At 46.7% G+C, this 21,496-nt stretch overlaps 1 protein-coding gene across 1 annotated transcript in view; it reads right to left on the bottom strand.

The window, feature by feature from the left end:
* LOC121545097 (glypican-3) overlaps nt 1–8,301 on the bottom strand; it is a 308,607-nt gene extending 300,306 nt beyond the window's left edge. Inside the window, exon 1 of the mRNA XM_041855493.1 lies at nt 7,745–8,301. Coding sequence (XP_041711427.1) covers nt 7,745–7,910 — 166 coding nt within the window. The 5' untranslated portion in view covers nt 7,911–8,301. The remainder of the gene's footprint in view (nt 1–7,744) is intronic.
* Nucleotides 8,302–21,496: the final 13,195 nt, after the last annotated feature.

Below are 21,496 nucleotides of genomic sequence, written 5' to 3' on the forward strand. Positions count from 1 at the left end.
AAAAGTTAATCGGGGCGGAGAAGCTGAAAAGCACTCAGCCCGAGTACCATTAGCCGGAGCCCAGAGTAATATGATTCTGCCAGATTCTGGAAGAGCTTGGCCCGCATGAAACCCCCCACGAGTCTGAGTCGATGCCGAGTCCCCCGGGTCTCAAGCGGAATAGGCCAGAGCCCAGTGTGTTGACTGGGTACAGTATGCCACGAGACCCTAACCTGCTTTGGTGTGCTCTCCCAGCTGTTGTTTGACAAGTGCGCTAAGCTGAATCATGCAAACCCTGCTGAAAAAATAACATTACTCCAATTTGAATCATTGTAATGGTTCTAGTGTTTTACATGCAATGAGTGCATGGCCCACAACTACTATGTTTATATAGATTGGTTAATTGAGTAGCATTTAGATAACTGGCCAGTAGTTTCATCAGATATCAACCAAAATAAGACGTATTTTTGATGACGTCAAAAGACGTAATGAAGAAGACGTCTTAATCTGGTTGTGATCTTGTTATATGACGTCCCGACCAGATTTCAACCAGTAAAAGGTGTCTTTATCACGTCGTATGCCCACTGGGTAACATTCACTAACTAGCTAGCAGTATGCTTTAACTTGCAATGAAAACAACTTTCTGACAAAATTAGAAACGTATACTATCTGAAAATGTAGCTAGACTCTTACCCGTATACATGGATGAACGCTTCATGGCAGACTAGAAGCCCTTTAACTCTGTTTTGTTTGTACAGCTTGTTTGGCACGTGCTGTGTCAAGTCACTCCGGTTCACACTGACCGTGTGCAGAAAGTAGTCCATCACAACTTTTTCCCACTGATCTTGTCGATAGCGCCTGCTACATTCAGGGCAGCAATGTTGTTGAGAGCAGTAGCAAGACTTTTGCAGTTCTCCATGGCTAACATTATATATACTGAACAAAAATATAAACGCAACATGTAAAGTGTTGATCCCACGTTTCATGAGCTGAAATAAAAGATCCCAAAAATGTTCCATACGCACAAAAAACGTATTTATCTAAAATTTGGTGCACAAATTTGTTTACATCCCTGTAAGTGAGAATTTCTCCTATGCCAAGATAATCCATCCACCTGACAGGTGTGGCATATTAAGAAACTGATTGAACAGCATGATCATTACACAGGTGCACCTTGTGCTGGGGACAATAAAGGCCACTCTAAAATGTGCAGTTTTGTAACATAACACAATGCCACAGATGTCTCAAGTTTTAAGGGAGCGTGCAATTGGAATGCTGACTGCAGGAATGTCCACCAGAGCTGTTGCCAGATAATTTAATGTTAATTTCTCTACCATAAGCCACCTCCAATGTCGTTTTAGAGAATTTGCCAGAAATTAGTTTTCATTACATGTTCAAGCATACTGTTAGATAGCTAGCTAACGTTAGCTGGCTGGCTGGCTGGCTCGCTAGCTAATGTTATGTGTAGTAATATTATTTGTATCTCAGAGCCATTTGCATTGCTAGTTATAGCCTAATGTTAGCTAGCTAACATTGAACCTAGCTAGTTGGTTAGCATTAGCTACCTGTGGATTCATGCAAGGTAGTAACGTTTTGATTTGGGATTATGGTTCATTGTTTATGACTAAACAAAAGACTCCAGTAACCACTTCACTGTACCGTTTACACCTTCTGTGTCCTGTGCATGTGACAAATAAGCTTTTATTTTATTTGATATAGTGTGTGTTTACCAGAGACAGTAATGTGAAAAACAACATGACCTGCACCAAAATCAAATTAGGATATAACATTAGGCCAACGAGACAGTGTCCAAGTTCTAAAATTCTCCGGTAGAATGCCCTGCTTTTGTTTAGTCAAACTCAAAACAGTAAGCTATTTTCTGTAATTAGCTCGCAATTAACTTGTAAATAATGATCTTGTTGTGAGTTTATTTTCTTGTAATAATGAATACAAATTAGCTAAAGTTAAGACGTTGTCAGTTGTATGATATATCATTATTTGAACTGGCTAGCCAGCTAACTTAAAATTGTTTAGAAAGTTGCTTTTAGTTGCCTGGTTTGCTAGATTGACATATACTAAATTCATTTTTAAACAGACGGATGTATTGGTTAAAATACACCAGTTATGCTATTTTGTACCACCAGGCTGCTGATGTCATGCAGTCTGTCGTTTTTGTGCTTATACTTTTTCATAACGACAAGTTTGATGTCGATAGACAGAGTATAAACCAGCCTTTAGTCTTGAAATCTTTGGTTGTACAGTACTGTACTCATTGTTTAGCACATGGCCTCACATGTGAATCCTTAAAGAGATGGGTGGGGCTAAGGCTTAAGAGGGTGTGAACGGTGCTGAATGGGTGTAGACAAAGAAGAGTTCTCCAGTAGGTGTACAAAAACATTCAAGTGCCATTTTCTCAAAAGTGGGGTTACGTTTATCAACTTCCAAAGCACAATTCCTTTCCCATTGTTCCTCAACTGTAGTGTATGATATACCATTTTCTAGCTCTGAGTCTCTACTTTTATCCAATGTAAAAAATATATATATATTCAAATGTTGCTGCATAAGACCGAATCGAGTCGATCGGTCAAATATACAGTGGGGAAAAAAAGTATTTAGTCAGCCACCAATTGTGCAAGTTCTCCCACTTAAAAAGATGAGAGAGGCCTGTCATTTTCATCATAGGTACACGTCAACTATGACAGACAAATTGAGATTTTTTTTCTCCAGAAAATCACATTGTAGGATTTTTAATGAATTTATTTGCAAATTATGGTGGAAAATAAGTATTTGGTCACCTACAAACAAGCAAGATTTCTGTCTCTCACAGACCTGTAACTTCTTCTTTAGGAGGCTCCTCTGTCCTCCACTCGTTACCTGTATTAATGGCACCTGTTTGAACTTGTTATCAGTATAAAAGACACCTGTCCACAACCTCAAACAGTCACACTCCAAACTCCACTATGGCCAAGACCAAAGAGCTGTCAAAGGACACCAGAAACAAAATTGTAGACCTGCACCAGGCTGGGAAGACTGAATCTGCAATAGGTAAGCAGCTTGGTTTGAAGAAATCAACTGTGGGAGCAATTATTAGGAAATGGAAGACATACAAGACCACTGATAATCTCCCTTGATCTGGGGCTCCACGCAAGATCTCACCCTGTGGGGTCAAAATGATCACAAGAACGGTGAGCAAAAATCCCAGAACCACACGGGGGGACCTAGTGAATGACCTGCAGAGAGCTGGGACCAAAGTTACAAAGCCTACCATCAGTAACACACTACGCCGCCAGGGACTCAAATCCTGCAGTGCAAGACGTGTCCCCCTGCTTAAGCCAGTACATGTCCAGGCCCGTCTGAAGTTTGCTAGAGTGCATTTGGATGATCCAGAAGAGGATTGGGAGAATGTAATATGGTCAGATGAAACCAAAATAGAACTTTTTGGTAAAAACTCAACTCGTCGTGTTTGGAGGACAAAGAATGCTGAGTTGCATCCAAAGAACACCATACCTACTGTGAAGCATGGGGGTGGAAACATCATGCTTTGGGGCTGTTTTTCTGCAAAGGGACCAGGACAACTGATCTGTGTAAAGGAAAGAATGAATGGGGCCATGTATCGTGAGATTTTGAGTGAAAACCTCCTTCCATCAGCAAGGGCATTGAAGATGAAACGTGGCTGGGTCTTTCAGCATGACAATGATCCCAAACACACCACCCGGGCAACGAAGGAGTGGCTTCGTAAGAAGCATTTCAAGGTCCTGGAGTGGCCTAGCCAGTCTCCAGATCTCAACCCCATAGAAAATCTTTGGAGGGAGTTAAAAGTCCGTGTTGCCCAGCGACAGCCCTAAAACATCACTGCTCTAGAGGAGATCTGCATGGAGGAATGGGCCAAAATACCAGCAACAGTGTGTGAAAACCTTGTGAAGACTTACAGAAAACGTTTGACCTGTGTCATTGCCAACAAAGGGTATATAACAAAGTATTGAGAAACTTTTATTATTGACCAAATACTTATTTTCCACCATAATTTGCAAATAAATTCATTAAAAATCCTACAATGTGATTTTCTGGATTTTTTTTCCTCATTTTGTCTGTCATAGTTGACGTGTACCTATGATGAAAATTACAGGCCTCTCTCATCTTTTTAAGTGGGAGAACTTGCACAATGGGTGACTGACTAAATACTTTTTTTCCCCACTGTATCCATTACATTAATTGCTATAAATGATTGTTGTCTAAAAGTGTAGCCTAGGTGTTGTCTGTCTTTCCGTCATCAGGGAGGACATGTTTGCACAAGACTCTATTGAGCTCTTGACGACATCAAGTATCCAGTTCAAGAAGCATGAGGGGATCGAGACGTTGTACTTCAACAAACTGCTCATGATATCAGGTGTGGTGTTCTGTGAGAGCGTGAAAGTGTCTGTCTCCTTTTACATTTACATTACATTTTAGTAATTTAGCAGACGCTCTTATCCAGAGCGACTTACAGTTAGTGAGTGCATAGATTTTCATACTGGCCCTCCATGGGAAACGAACCCACCACCCTGGCGTTGCAAGCGCCATGCTCTACCAACTGAGCTACAGGGTCTCCTCAGGTAGTACATTTTTAAGCACACTTGTATGTTATATGCTGCAAATATAGGCCATCTGGCACAAAGAAGTGATACACTTGCTCATTATTAATTAGACACAAGAAGCTTTACACTGAAAGATTGTTTATTTTTCTCTTTGTAGTTGCTATGACTTTGGATATCTGATCAATATTCTGTCCAACTCTAACCTGCCCGAAGAAGAAGTGGACTTCTTTGAGATCCTTCGCCTGTTCTTCCCCATCATACATGACATCAAGTACCTCATGAAGAGCTTCAAAAACCTCAAGGTAACTTCAGCACATTTGAAGAAAGGATTACTCAGCTCTCTATCAATGCAATGAGTTTCAGAGAGCTAACAAGTTTATCAACTTCCAAAGCAGAATTATTTTCCCATTGTTCCTCAACTGTAGTGTATGATATACCATTTTCTAGCTCTGAGTCTCTACTTTTATCCAATGTAAAAAATACATAGATGTTCAAATGTTGCTACATAAGACCGAATCGAGTCGGTCGGTCACATATAGCCATTACATTAATTGCTATAAATAATTGTTGTCTAAAAGTGTAGCCTAGTCTGTCTTTCCTTCATCAGGGAGGACATGTTTGCACAGGACTCCAGTGAGCTCTTGACGACATCAGGTATTCAGTTCAAGAAGCATATACAGTGGGGAGAACAAGTAGTTGATACACTGCCGATTTTGCAGGTTTTCCTACTTACAAAGCATGTAGAGGTCTGTAATTTTTTATCATATGTACACTTCAACTGTGAGAGACGGAATCTAAAACAAAAATCCAGAAAATCACATTGTATGATTTTTAAGTAATTAATTTGCATTTTATTGCATGACATAAGTATTTGATACATCTAAAAAGCAGAACTTAATATTTGTTACAGAAACCTTTGTTTGCAATTACAGAGATCATATGTTTCCTGTAGGTCTTGACCAGGTTTGCACACACTGCAGCAGGGATTTTGGCCCACTCCTCCATACAGACCTTCTCCAGATCCTTCAGGTTTCGGGGCTGTCGCTGGGCAATACAGACTTTCAGCTCCCTCCAAAGATTTTCTATTGGGTTCAGGTCTGGAGACTGGCTAGGCCACTCCAGGACATTGAGATGCTTCTTACGGAGCCACTCCTTAGTTGCCCTGGCTGTGTGTTTCGGGTCGTTGTCATGCTGGAAAACCCAGCCACGACCCATCTTCAATGCTCTTACTGAGGGAAGGAGGTTGTTGGCCAAGATCTCGCGATACATGGCCCCATCCATCCTCCCCTCAATACGGTGCAGTCGTCCTGTCCCCTTTGCAGAAAAGCATCCCCAAAGAATGATGTTTCCACCTCCATGATTCACGGTTGGGATGGTGTTCTTGGGGTTGTACTCATCCTTCTTCTTCCTCCAAACACGGCGAGTGGAGTTTAGACCAAAAAGCTCTATTTTTGTCTCATCAGACCACATGACCTTCTCCCATTCCTCCTCTGGACATCCAGATGGTCATTGGCAAACTTCAGACGGGCCTGGACATGCGCTGGCTTGAGCAGGGGGACCTCTCGTGCGCTGCAGGATTTTAATCCATGACGGCGTAGTGTGTTACGAATTGTTTTCTTTGAGACTGTGGTCCCAGCTCTCTTCAGGTCATTGACCAGGTCCTGCCGTGTAGTTCTGGGCTGATCCCTCACCTTCCTCATGATCATTGATGCCCCACGAGGTGAGATCTTGCATGGAGCCCCAGACCGAGGGTGATTGACCGTCATCTTGAACTTCTTCCATTTTCTAATAATTGCGCCAACAGTTGTTGCCTTCTCACCAAGCTGCTTGCCTATTGTCCTGTAGCCCATCCCAGCCTTGTGCAGGTCTACAATTTTATCCCTGATGTCCTTACACAGCTCTCTGGTCTTGGCCATTGTGGAGAGGTTGGAGTCTGTTTGATTGAGTGTGTTGTCAGGTGTCTTTTATACAGGTAACGAGTTCAAACAGGTGCAGTTAATACAGGTAATGAGTGGAGAACAGGAGGGCCTCTTAAAGAAAAACTAACAGGTCTGTGAGAGCCGGAATTCTTACTGGTTGGTAGGTGATCAAATACTTATGTCATGCAAAAAAATGCAAATTCATTACTTAAAAATCATATAATGTGATTTTCTGGATTTTTGTTTTAGATTCCGTCTCTCACAGTTGAAGTGTACCTATGATAAAAATTACAAACCGCTACATGCTTTGTAAGTAGGAAAACCTGCAAAATCGGCAGTGTATCAAATACTTGTTCTCCCCACTGTAGTTTATGATATACCATGTTCTAGCTCTGAGTCTTTACTTTTATCCAATGTAAAAAACACTATTTCAAACGTTGCTGGATAAGACCGAATCGAACCTAAACCACTCATAGGCCTACTTGTCAGCTATAGTTCACTTTATTCCGTTCACCATATTGTGAGATATGGTAAGGCTACCCTCATGTATCTGAAATTACATGATCAATAGATGTTTACTGATCCTGAAAAGTATGCGCTTACTTGCTGTAGTGTAGCCTATAACTCTGATGATGATAGAGCTAAATGTCCACAAATGTTTTGCATGGAATCATCGGAAATGTGTTGTTCTATGCTCCTCAAGAGGTGATGATATTACAACCAAATAGTTAACATTTATTTAACAATCCCTTGAAAACGACACACAGCTGTCAATGATTTTAGCAGAGCTGCGGATCTTATTGTGACATTCTATTGATAACGAGTTATACGGAGGAGGATAGAGTTCCATAGAGCCACATGAAATGAGATGCCTTCCTCTCCTCCATCAGTTCTGTCAATCAGCTCTGATCCTCTTCTAGTCTATTAGCAGCAGGGTGTGGTGGGCTCAAACTAGGCGTGATGGATTTGCAGGAGTTATAGTCTACATTTAAATGTCGAGATCCATGGGGAGAACATTGCTACCCAAGAGGCACAGCGCACCTGCAGATTAGAGTTTGATAGAATATGGAGAATGCATATTTGCCAACATGCAATTGCGGAACTTAAATAGATATAATTCATCTCAAATCTAGCAACTTCAGAGATACCTATTGTGGGGCATTGAACTGTTTTATATAGCCTAATAAAACTTTATCTAATCATAGGCCTACGTAAAACATAATGTTGCATGCGTAATAAGCCGGCTACCAAAAAGAGGTTTGCTATAGTTACCTAAAACGGGGGTCTCCGGTGCCCATTTCGACCCCGGGTACAGAGACTGAAATGACTCACGCACCTCGTGGCAGCTGGGAGGCACAGGTACCTGTCCGTCGGGTAGGGTGTATGGCAGGCACAGGGCGCACAGGAAGAGCGCGCCAGACATCGGAAAAGCGGCCATGGCTCACCGGCACAAAACTTTGTAAATTCAGTCAGCTCCTCGCGTAAAATTTTGAGTGCAAAGTCAGTACTAAACCCACAGCAAGATTAACGACCACTGACTAACGGAACAGCACACTCGTAATGTTGTGTTGAATGGGTAGCAGCGCAGCTCCTGGCTCCTCTTTAATAAGCATCCTTCTGCTCTCCCAATCAAAAAGACTACCGACACCGTGAAACTGCATGTCCTCCTGGGGTGCTGTTGTAAAGTGTTCTCCTCACAGAGTTCCAGTCTCATTCAAGTTCTACCAGAAAATCGTAGGTATATCCGCTGTTATTTACATAATGCTCCAGTAAAGTGGGACATCGAGGTTGATAACCTTGCAAATCCCAGTCACTTACTCACTGCTGACTCTTAGCTGGCTCCTTCAGAATGGATGAGCACTGAATCAATACTGCGTGTTACTGCACTTCAGAGTGCGCGCTACAATCTGCCACCGTGCGCTTTATCCTATGAGTGCGCACATATAGTACCAGTCAAAAGTTTGGACACAACTACTCATTCAAGGGTTTTTCTTTATTTTTACTATTTTCTACATTGTAGAATGATAGTGAAGACATCACAACCATTAAATAACACATATGGAATCATGTAGTCATGTAAAAAGTGTTAAACAAATCCAAATATATGTTATATTTGAGATTCTTCCAATTAGCCACCCTTTGCCATGATGACAACTTTTCACACTCTTGGCATTCTCTCAACCAGCTTCATGAGGTAGTCAGCTGGAATGCATTTCAATTAACAGGTGTGCCTTGTTAAAAGTTAATTTGTGGAATGTATTTCCTTCTTAATGCGTTTGAGCCAATCAGTTGTGTTGTGACAAGGTTTGGGCACACCTACTTGAATGAGTAGGTGTGTCCAAACTTTTGACTGGTACTGTACATACTGCATATTCAACTGATAATCATAAAACAATTTAGGCTATCTGAGCATTATGATCATCTGAGGATCTCAACTTTTTATTGGCTTATAAATGCAAGTAGGTAAGCAGAAATCGTGCATGCTCCATGCAAGACTGCACTTCATAAGAATACTTTTTCATTTTAGTGAACTGTTTTAGTGAAGAGTTTTATAGACTACTGCTGATAGAGAAAAGACAGGCCTAGGCTATTAGTAAAATGTAATAAGTGGTCGTTTCATAGGCAACTGTTTGGCATGCAACATTTCAAATTAAGTCACATAACAATAGTTATAGGGTGCATATAACAACAACGGGCCTTTCAAAGTGTAATTACACATAACACAAACATGTACAAGTACTAGGAAATAATGTGTACAATGTAATTATGTTATTACATAGGTAATATGGTAATATTCTGTATCAAATCCTGATCTCTTTTGTAGTTTGCTTTCTGCTTTTTTCTTGTTCTTGTTCAAGTGTACAGCAGCAATCCATATGCACATGCTTCCATCTAGTGGGGAACTGACTATAGCCACAGATTCCACTGTCTGGTTCTACTAAGCAGCAACTCATAAATACAAGCTTCAACACAGATGTTGCATTTGTAAAGGAAAAGCAGACATAAAAATTCCCTTCAAAGTTATTTTATTTCAGCAGTTGTGTTGATTGTTTCTCATTTAGAGAAAGAACAAAGTGGGAAAAGGCACAATGCTGCTGCTCACAACATCTGATTACAGATCGATACCGTGAAGTTCATTTTGGCCATCATTAAAATTGCAAAGTCATCCACCCGAAAGCAGCAAGACAAACAGCAAGCCAAAAACATCTTGCCAAGCAAACCCCTTTTTCCCACCCACACATAGAGTGGGGTCCAAAATTATTGACACCCTTGACAAAGATGATTGTATAAAATAAATAATAAAAATACTGAGCTATATTGTATGCTAAAAAAAAAGGGAAATTATATTATTTTATACTAATACAATTGCTCAGAGAAAGAGATTTTGTTTAACAAGCAATAAAAAAAAAACTCAAAAAGGTAGGGGTCAAAATTATGGACACCCCTGTTTTCAATACCTTTACAGGTACTCTTTACAGGTTCCTCAGTTTGATGAGTCTCTCAGGTACGGAGAGTTTTGCGTGGATTTGCACAGCGGACATTTTCAGAAGCTTAACTCAATGTAAACCCATAATGTGCCATGGATGGATCTCTCCAAGGTGGTCTCAGTGTTGGGCTTCAAAGAGAGGGTGACTGGCAATACTTGAAGTGCACACACTGCAGTAGGTCAATTTAAACAGCCTGTACTGTGAGCACTTTGGAACTGCCAGGACTACAAAACATAGAATCATAGAATATTCTAGAACTTTGGCACAAACTTCTCAAACAGACAAACTTCTCAGAAAAAGTATACTTATGACTTAAATACAATGTACATAATACAATAAATTAGTAGGAACATGCAGTGAGGTAGTGGCCTTTACTTTTTATACTAAAAAGTCTTCAATATGCAACATTCATTTCCAAATTGTGACATATATAGCTCACAGGTCAGAAAATAACAAGTTACAGGAAACTTGAGGAAAATGTCACCAAATATCCAGAGTTGGGGGTACAAGTTCTTCAGCCAGAAGGAGCAACTAGGGCAGTAGATATTATAGTATTTCACCAACTACACTAGATGCACTTAGCTGGAGAACCATAATAATTGGGGTTGGGAAAAACATAGTCAATCAATCTTTGTTTGATGCGGTTTGGATGCCGTAATTCTGAGTTTACCGTCAGTTCCATTTTAGATACATGGTATTTGAATGTCACCTAAGAGAAGCAGACCACATTTTTGAAGAACCATGAACATGAACCACTTTATGAACATTAGTCTCAATGGAAAAAATATGATGGCTCTAACAAATCACCAAAAAGTGTGGCTTGTCACGCCCTGGCTCTGGGGACTCTTAATTGTTGAGCCAGGGTGTGGATGTTCTATGTATAGTTTTCTATGTTTTTTGTTCTAGATCGTTTATATCTATGTTGGCCAGGGTGGTTCCCAATCAGAGACGGCTGTAGCTTGTTGTCTCTGATTGGGGACCATACTTAGGCAGCCTGTTGGCACCAGTTAGTTTGTGGGATCTTGTTCCGTAAAGGTTTGTGTTGTGTAACCTCAGGACTTCACGTATCGTTTGTTGTTTTTGTCGTTTGTTCAGTTCATTAAATAAAATGTACGCTTATCACGCTGCGCCTTGGTTCCACGAGTCATTAAACGATCGTGACATGGCTATTGCAGACAATTAATATACACTGCTCAAAAAAATAAAGGGAACACTAAAATAACACATCCTAGACCTGAATGAATGAAATAATCTTATTAAATACTTTTTTCTTTACATAGTTGAATGTGCTGACAACAAAATCACACACAAATTATTAATGGAAATCAAATGTATCAACCCATGGAGGTCTGGATTTGGAGTCACCCTCAAAATTAAAGTGGAAAACCACACTACAGGGTGATCCAACTTTGATGTAATGTCCTTAAAACAAGTCAAAATGAGGCTCAGTAGTGTGTGTGGCCTCCACGTGCCTGTATGACCTCCCTACAATGCCTGGGCATGCTCCTGGTTGAGGTGGCGGATGGTCTCCTGAGGGATCTCCTCCCAGACCTGGACTAAAGCATCCGCCAACTCCTGGACAGTCTGTGGTGCAACGTGGCGTTGGTGGATGGAGCGAGACATGATGTCCCAGATGTGCTCAATTGGATTCAGGTCTGGGGAACGGGTGGGCCAGTCCATAGCATCAATGCCTTCCTCTTGCAGGAACTCCTGACACACTCCTGTCACTAGAACCGATGTGGATGTGGTGGAGGAGTCAGGCGCAGGACACAGAGGTTAAGTCCAACAGACTTTAATAGTCTAATGCTTACGAGAAAACCCCGACCTCGACATACACCAAGAGGCGAGGGAAAATTACGCACACGCTGTGATGTCACGAGAGGCTGTGTCCTGGAGGGACGTTACATCCCCCTGAGGTGGCTGCAAACCCAGACAGCTATGGCTCCATCTGCTGGTATGGTCGGGAACTCCACCCCTCTATGGCCAATCTTCCCACGCAGCTGAAACAAATGAGGAGCTGATGAGCTGAAGGTTTGGAAGGGAAGAGACACACTGAGAGGGAGTGTGTGGGTTGTGAAGAGACACAGTCTCCAACCTGGGCTCTCTGGAGGACAAGAGTGCTGCACGTCCACTTCCAGGAGGAATATAAGGATTTGGAGATACTTACCTTTGGGAAATACTCACCTTTGGATATATGCACCTGTGGAAATACGTGAGAGACATTTGGAAGGACTTTTTGCTGGGTTGGCCACTAGCTGCAACGTGGAAGACAGTAAGACTGGGGAAAAGTTATTTGAGCGAGGGAGAGTTATGATTTTGGATGTGGAAGAGACATCCCTGAACTGTTAACCCTTAAGAGCCACCAGAGAACAGTATTGTGTTATACTTTCGTTAGTTTCCCAAGACCTTTAATAAAATCCTTGTTTTGGTTGAACCTGGCCTCCTTGCACTACTTGAGCAATCCCGCTGAAAGCTGTGTAGCCTCTCGTGACATCACAGATGGTGGAGAATACGGGCACGCTCAAGCGTTAATAGTGCATGTCAGAGGAGGATACCGAAGGTTTGATCACCCAGTTTTCCAAGTTGGCCGTAGGCTCCCCGCCGACTGAAATGGAGGACATATTGAAAGCCCTTGTTGCTGGCCAGCAAGCCCAGATGCAAGCAAACGTGGCTCTCTTGGAGGAGCAAAAGAAAGCCAACCTTCTGAAGGCAGAGGAATTGCAGTTGCAGAGACAGAGGGTGGTCCAAAATACCCGCCCAATAAAGGCAAGTGACTTTATATCTAAGATGGGAGCTACCGATGACATTGAGGCATACCTGCATGCATTTGAGGCCACGGCCACTAGGGAAGCCTGGCCCAAGCAACAGTGGGTTGGTCTGTTAGCCCCCCTTCCTAACCGGGGAAGCGCTGAATGCTGTCCGGGACCTGGGCCCTGACCAGGTTACTGACTATGATGCCCTGAAGTCTGAGATCCTCAGCAGATATGGACTCACAAAGTTTGGTATGGCCCAGCGCTTTCACAGCTGGACCTTCCAACCAGACCAACCTCCTCGGGCGCAGATGCATGAACTTGTCCGAATCGCAAGGAAATGGCTGGATCCGCAGAGGAATACAGCAGCGGCGGTGGTGGAGGCCGTTGTGGTGGATCGTTACCTACGCGCCCTGCCTTATGAGGCAAAACGGTTCATCAGTCAACAGGCCTTGACCACGGCTGATCTGACCGTGGAAGCTGTGGAAAAGTACCAGGCCACAGCGGAGATGCTGAATGCTTCCCGAAAAGACCCCAGGAGTGCGGCCCCACCACAAATGGGAAGAACCCGTCAAAAGGACCCCAAGGTCTCGAACCCAGCCACGTCAGGACTTATCCCGGCTCCAGGGGGAGCCAGAAACCAGGCGGGTCCAAGAAGAGTACACCAGGAGGGGGGAAACTCGACAGTGTTACCGGTGTGGGGGAGATGGGACATATCTCCTGGCAGTGTGGGAAACCAGCCGATGAACCTATGCCCACTGCGGAGTCCTCCAGCTCAGCACCCACACACCGTGTTGCCTCGCTCTTGGGAGTCGTAGATGGCGGCCCAGATCGACCCCCCACCTGCCCGGTAACTGTGAATCACCATGATGTGGAGGCCTTACTGGATTCTGGTAGCCGGGCCACCCTGGTGCGTAAGGATTTGGTGGGCCCAACGTGTCTGACCCCGGGGAAAGTCCTCCCAGTTTCCTGTGTCCATGGGGACACCAGAGAATACCCCATTACTGAACTTACAATGACCAGCACACGGGGAACCATACACACGACGGCGGGGGTGGTTGATTCCCTCCCCGTCCCTGTCCTAATTGGACGAGACTGCCCAGCCTTTTACCCACTCTGGAGAGAGTCTCAGGAGAGGATAACCCGAGTACCTCGGAAACGGAGAGGCAAGACTCATCCTGGGAAGGCTCCGGTGCAATCCTCCGAATTACTCACTCCCGCCCGGCTACAGAATCTGGACAAAGAACTGTCTGGTCTGAAGGGGACCGCTGAGAGGTATCGTTTGTTAAAGCAACAGTTAGACATGAAGACAGAAGAGTTAGATATCCTCCAGGCTAAACTCCAACAGAGCTCCTTCCATAAGCAACAGGAGGAGCTGGAGAGGCTGCGCAGGACCATCGAGGAGTGCGAGGAGACCCTGCGCAGTAGTAAGGAGGTCCAGAAGAAGGCAGAGGAGAAGTACAAGGTGTTGGAGAACAAGATGAAGAATGCGGAGGCAGAGAGAGAGAAGGAACTGAAAGCTGCTCAACAGAAGCTAAACTCTGCTAAAACCAAGGCTGATGCGTTCAGTAAGAAACTCAAGGAGAGACAACAGGAGGCTGAGTCCCTGGTCCTAGAGGTGGAGGAGTTGAAGAGAGAGCAGGCTGGCAAGCACCACGGCAATGCGGACGCCCTCTCCCGGCGTGATGCCTTCTTCGCTGCCTTTACCCCGACGAGGACGTCGGTCCCGAGGAGGGGGATGTGTGATGTCACGAGAGGCTGTGTCCTGGAGGGACGTTACATCCCCCTGAGGTGGCTGCAAACCCAGACAGCTATGGCTCCATCTGCTGGTATGGTCGGGAACTCCACCCCTCTATGGCCAATCTTCCCACGCAGCTGAAACAAATGAGGAGCTGATGAGCTGAAGGTTTGGAAGGGAAGAGACACACTGAGAGGGAGTGTGTGGGTTGTGAAGAGACACAGTCTCCAACCTGGGCTCTCTGGAGGACAAGAGTGCTGCACGTCCACTTCCAGGAGGAATATAAGGATTTGGAGATACTTACCTTTGGGAAATACTCACCTTTGGATATATGCACCTGTGGAAATACGTGAGAGACATTTGGAAGGACTTTTTGCTGGGTTGGCCACTAGCTGCAACGTGGAAGACAGTAAGACTGGGGAAAAGTTATTTGAGCGAGGGAGAGTTATGATTTTGGATGTGGAAGAGACATCCCTGAACTGTTAACCCTTAAGAGCCACCAGAGAACAGTATTGTGTTATACTTTCGTTAGTTTCCCAAGACCTTTAATAAAATCCTTGTTTTGGTTGAACCTGGCCTCCTTGCACTACTTGAGCAATCCCGCTGAAAGCTGTGTAGCCTCTCGTGACATCACAACGCGTAAACACTAAACACAAAACAAACAGGGTGCAAACACGTAGCTCCGACACAGTGGCAGTCATAACAACACACAATCATACTAGTGCAAAACAAGGAACTTATAAGACACGTAATCAACACACAAATGGACACAGGTGTAACAGACAGACAAAAGCAATCAAATGACGAAACATAGAGCGGTGGCAGCTAGTACTCCGGGGACGGCGAACGCCGAAGCCTGCCCGAACTAGGAGGAGGAGCAGTCTCGGCCGAAACCGTGACAGTACCCCCCCCTTGACGCGCGGCTCCAGCCGTGCGCCGACCCCGGCCTCGGGTACGGCCAGGAGGACGCGGACCCGGGCGTGTGGGACGCCCACGGTGAAACTCAGTCAGGAGGGATGGATCGAGTATGTCCCTCCTGGGCACCCAGCACCGTTCCTCCGGACCGTACCCCTCCCACTCCACCAGATACTCGAGTCCAAGATGGTCCGGACCCTGTACGCCGGGGCCCCCTCGATGTCCAAAGGGGGCGGAGGGGTCTCTCCTATCTCATCTTCTTGGAGTGGGCCAGCTACCACCGGCCTGAGAAGAGACACATGGAACGAGGGGTTAATATTTTTATACTCAATAGGCAGTTGTAACCTGTAACACACCTCGTTCAATCTTCTCAGGACTTTGAAGGGCCCCACAAACCGCCGACCCAGCTTCCGGCAGGGCAGGCGGAGGGGCAGGTTTCGAGTCGAGAGCCAGACTCGATCTCCCGGTGCGTACACCGGTCCCTCATTGCGGTGGCGATCGGCGCTCGCCTTTTGTTGACGGATGGCACGCTGCAGATGGACATGGGCAGCGTCCCACGTCTCCTTCGAGCGCCGAATCCACTCGTCCACCGCAGGGGCCTCGATCTGGCTCTCGTGCCATGGTGCCAGGACCGGCTGATAACCTAAAACACACTGGAAAGGTGTTAAATTGGTGGAGGAGTGGCGGAGAGAGTTCTGGGTCATCTCTGCCCAGGGGATGAACCTAGACCACTCCTCCGGCCGGTCCCGGCAATAGGACCTCAAAAACCTACCCACATCCTGGTTGACACGTTCCACCTGCCCATTGCTCTCTGAGTGGTACCCCGAGGTAAGGCTTACCGAGACCCCCAACCGTTCCATGAACGCCCCCCAAACTCTGGAGGTGAACTGGGGACCTCGGTCAGACACTATATCCTCGGGGACCCCATAGTGCCGGAACACATGGGTAAATAGGGCCTCAGCGGTTTGTAGGGCAGTAGGGAGACCCGGCATGGGAAGGAGACGACAGGCCTTGGAAAACCGATCCACAACGACCAAAATGGTGGTATTCCCCTGGGAGGGGGGTAGGTCGGTTACGAAATCCACCGATAGGTGGGACCATGGTCGTTGTGGAACGGGCAGGGGATGTAGCTTACCCCTGGGCAAATGTCTAGGCGCCTTACACTGGGCACACACCGAGCAGGAGGAGACATAAACCCTCACATCCCTAGCTAACGTTGGCCACCAGTATTTCATGCTAAGACAGTGCACGGTCCGGCCAATACCTGGATGTCCAGAGGAGGGTGATGTATGAGCCCAATAAATAAGTCGATCACGAATCTCGAGCGGAACGTACGTCCGCCCCACAGGACACTCGGGGGGAGTAGGGTCGGTACGCAGTGCCCGCTCGATTTCCGCATCGACCTCCCATACCACCGGAGCCACCAAACAAGACTCCGGCAATATGGAAGTAGGCTCGTTGGACCTCTCCTCTGTGTCATACCGCCGGGACAGGGCGTCTGCCTTACCATTCTGGGACCCAGGGATGTATGTGATCTTAAAAACAAACCGGGTTAGGAACATGTTCCACCTAGCCTGACGAGGGTTCAATCTCCTAGCTGCCCGGATGTACTCCAGGTTACGGTGATCAGTCAGAATGAGGAAAGGGTGTTGAGCCCCCTCAAGCCAATGCCTCCACACCTTTAGGGCCTGGACTACGGCTAACAGCTCCCTGTCCCCAACATCATAGTTGCGCTCCGCCGAGCTGAGCTTCTTGGAGTAGAACGCACAGGGGCAGAGTTTAAGTGGCGTGCCGGACCGTTGTGACAGAACTGCCCCAATACCGGTCTCGGACGCGTCTACCTCTACTTGGAATGGTAAAGAGGGATCCGGATGCGCCAGCACAGGAGCCGAGGTGAACAGGTTCTTTAGTTTGACAAATGCCCTGTCCACCTCAGCCGACCACTGCAAACGAACCGGACCCCCCTTTAGCAGGGACGTAATGGGAGCTGCAACCTGTCCAAAACCCAGAATAAACCTCCGGTAGTAATTAGCAAAACCCAAGAACTGCTGCACCTCTTTTACAGTGGTTGGAGTTTGCCAATTACGCACGGCCGATACCCGGTCTACCTCTATCTCCACACCAGACGCGGACAACCGATAACCCAAAAAGGAGACGGACTCCTGGAAGAACAGGCATTTCTCTGCCTTGACATACAAGTCATGCTCCAACAGTCTTCTCAACACTCGGCGCACCTGGGCTACATGCTCGGCTCGTGTAGAAGAATACACTAGGATGTCGTCGATGTAAACTACTACACCCTGCCCATGCATGTCCCGGAAAATCTCGTCAACAAAGGATTGGAAGACTGAAGGAGCATTCATTAACCCGTATGGCATGACGAGATACTCGTAATGACCCGAGGTGGTGCTAAATGCTGTTTTCCATTCATCCCCCTCCCTAATGCGCACCAGATTGTACGCGCTCCTGAGATCCAACTTTGTGAAGAACCGCGCTCCCGCGTAATGACTCCGTCATCGTCGCAATCAGTGGAAGTGGGTAACTGTATTTAACTGTGATCTGATTGAGACTACGGTAATCAATACACGGGCGCAATCCCCGTCCTTCTTCTTCACAAAGAAGAAACTCGAGGAGACCGGGGAAGTGGAGGACCGTATGTATCCCTGTGCCAAGGACTCGGCTATGTAAGTCTCCATAGCCGCTGTTTCCTCTTGAGACAGGGGATACACACGACTCCGTGGAAGAGCCGCTCCTGTCTGGAGATTTATCGCACAGTCCCCTTGTCTATGAGGAGGTAGCCGTGTTGCCCTCGATTTGCTAAACATGAGTGCTAAATCCTCATACTCAGGGGGAATGCGCAGTGCGGGCACTTGGTTCGGACTCTCTACCGAGGTCGCCCCTACGGAAACACCTAGACATCTCCCTACACACTGGGCAGACCACTCCATAAGAGCCCTCTGTTGCCACGCTATGGTAGGATCATGGGTGCTTAACCAGGGAAGGCCCAACACCACGGGGTACGCAGGAGAGTCAATCAGATAAAACTGAATGATCTCCTCATGACCCCCCTGCGTCGTCATCGTCAGTGGTGCTGTGACCTCCCTGATCAGGCCCGACCCCAACGGCCGGCTGTCTAATGCGTGGACAGGAAATGGAGCTTCTACCGGCCGAAGGGGGATTCCTAACCTACAACAAAATGCCCGATCAATAAAGTTCCCAGCTGCGCCTGAATCTACTAGCGCCTTATGCTGGGAATGAGGTTCCACCTGTGGAAATCTCACAGGAATACTCATGTGACCAACAGAAAGCTCTGGGTAAGTGGGGCGCCTACTCACCTGAAATGACTCCCCAGTGCGTGGCCTGTTGTCACCTCTCCCAGGAGACGCTCCCCAGCACCTGGCCGCGGTGTGTCCTCCACGACCACAGGTGGTGCAGGGGATGGCCCCCCTCGGGTTCCCTCTCCTCCTCTCTCTAGCGCCAGCACCCCCGAGCTCCATGGGAATAGGCTCGGAGGTGCTGGAGGGTGGAATGGACGACCCCCACTCGGGACGTCCCGCGGGTAGCCAGCAGGGTGTCTAGACGGATGGAAATGTCCACCAACTGGTCGAACGACAGGTTGGTGTCCCTGCAGGCCAGCTCACGACGAACGTCCTCTCGTAGGCTACACCGGTAGTGGTCGATGAGGGCCCTCTCATTCCACCCCGCATCCGCCGCTAGTGTCCGGAACTCCAGTGCGAACTCCTGTGCGCTCCTCTTCCCCTGTCAGAGGTGGAATAGACGCTCTCCCGCCGCTTTCCCCTCAGGTGGATGATCGAAGACAGCCCTGAAGCGGCGGGAGAACTCCGCGTAGGTGATGGTTGCGGCGTCTATTCCCCTCCATTCGGCGTTGGCCCACTCCAACGCCTTGCCAGATAGACAGGAGATGAGGGCGGAGACGCTCTCGTATCCCGAGGGCGCCGGGTGTATGGTGGCAAGGTAAAGTTCCACCTGCAGGAGGAATCCCTGACACCCGGCTGCAGAACCGTCATATGCCCTCGGGAGCGAGAGCCGAATGCCACTGGGTTCCGGTGCTGAGAGAGGAGGACTGGCCGTTGGTGATGGGATGTTGTAAGAGTGCGTGGGCACCTCTCGATTCACCAATCGGCGCAGAGTGTTGGACACCTCGTCCATGGCGGCCCCGAGTTGCCGGATCATGGTGTCCTGGTAGTTGATCCGGTCTTCCAGGGATTCGGGTGCCGCCGCTGTTCCTGCTGACTCCATGTTGGTGTGTTGTTCTGTCACTAGAACCGATGTGGATGTGGTGGAGGAGTCAGGCGCAGGACACAGAGGTTAAGTCCAACAGACTTTAATAGTCTAATGCTTACGAGAAAACCCCGACCTCGACATACACCAAGAGGCGAGGGAAAATTACGCACACGCATAAACACTAAACACAAAACAAACAGGGTGCAAACACGTAGCTCCGACACAGTGGCAGTCATAACAACACACAATCATACTAGTGCAAAACAAGGAACTTATAAGACACGTAATCAACACACAAATGGACACAGGTGTAACAGACAGACAAAAGCAATCAAATGACGAAACATAGAGCGGTGGCAGCTAGTACTCCGGGGACGGCGAACGCCGAAGCCTGCCCGAACTAGGAGGAGGAGCAGTCTCGGCCGAAACCGTGACAACTCCAACCACATGAGGTCTAGCATTGTCTTGCATTATGAGGAACCCAGGGCCAACCGCACCAGCATATGGTCTCACAAGGGGTCTGAGGATCTCATCTCGGTACCTAATGGCAGTCAGGCTACCTCTGGCGAGCACATGGAGGGCTGTGCGGCCCCCCAAAGAAATGCCACCCCACACCATGACTGACCCACCGCCAAACCGGTCATGCTGGAGGATGTTGCAGGCAGCAGAACGTTCTCCACGGCGTCTCCAGACTCTGTCACGTCTGTCACATGTGCTCAGTGTGAACCTGCTTTCATCTGTGAAGAGCACAGGGCGCCAGTGGCGAACTTGCCAATCTTGGTGTTCTCTGGCAAATGCCAAACGTCCTGCACGGTGTTGGGCTGTAAGCACAACCCCCACCTGTGGACATCGGGCCCTCATACCACCCTCATGAAGTCTGTTTTTGACCGTTTGAGCAGACACATGCACATTTGTGGCCTGCTGGAGGTCATTTTGCAGGGCTCTAGCAGTGCTCCTCCTGCTCCTCCTTGCACAAAGGTGGAGGTAGCAGTCCTGCTGCTGGGTTGTTGCCCTCCTACGGCCTCCTCCACGTCTCCTGATGTACTGGCCTGTCTCCTGGTAGCGCCTCCATGCTCTGGACACTACGCTGACAGACACAGCAAACCTTCTTGCCACAGCTCGCATTGATGTGCCATCCTGGATGAGCTGCACTACCTGAGTCACTTGTGTGGGTTGTAGACTCCGTCTCATGCTACCACTAGAGTGAAAGCACCGCCAGCATTCAAAAGTGACCAAAACATCAGCCAGGAAGCATAGTAACTGAGAAGTGGTCTGTGGTCACCACCTGCAAAACCAGTCCTTTATTGGGGGTGTCTTGCTAATTGCCTATAATTTCCACCTGCTGTCTATTCCATTTGCACAACAGCATGTGACATTTTTTGTCAATCAGTGTTGCTTCCTACGTGGACAGTTTGATTTCACAGAAGTGTGATTGACTTGGAGTTACATTGTGTTGTTTAAGTGTTCCCTTTATTTTGTTGAGCAGTGTAATACCATTTATATTTTCTTACAGAATTGTAGCATAAGCAGGGTGAAAGAAGCAACAAAATAGTGAAAATGTATTGCTTCAGATAGACCTGTATTGGATAATTTAGATATTATGAACGACATGTTTTTTAGTTCATCTATTTAAATCAAATACAAGATTTGGCAAAAAAAGTTAAGAACCAAACAATTACTCTGCTCTTTACAATCAGGCACCATGAGCAATTCAAACAGGTAATTTTTTGATTTTTTGTCTTGCGCTCTGTGCTAGCCTACTTTGTGCGTTAGAGGGAAATAAATTATAAATTCGATGCAAAACTGTTACCTGCCTTTACCTTATTCACTCATTTTCTCAGTACCTTTACCTAATCCAAGTATAGAGCATTATATCCATAGCATAAAG

Source organism: Coregonus clupeaformis, chromosome 3 (assembly GCF_020615455.1).
Source record: "Coregonus clupeaformis isolate EN_2021a chromosome 3, ASM2061545v1, whole genome shotgun sequence".
In the NCBI taxonomy this organism is placed as follows: Eukaryota; Metazoa; Chordata; class Actinopteri; order Salmoniformes; family Salmonidae; genus Coregonus; species Coregonus clupeaformis.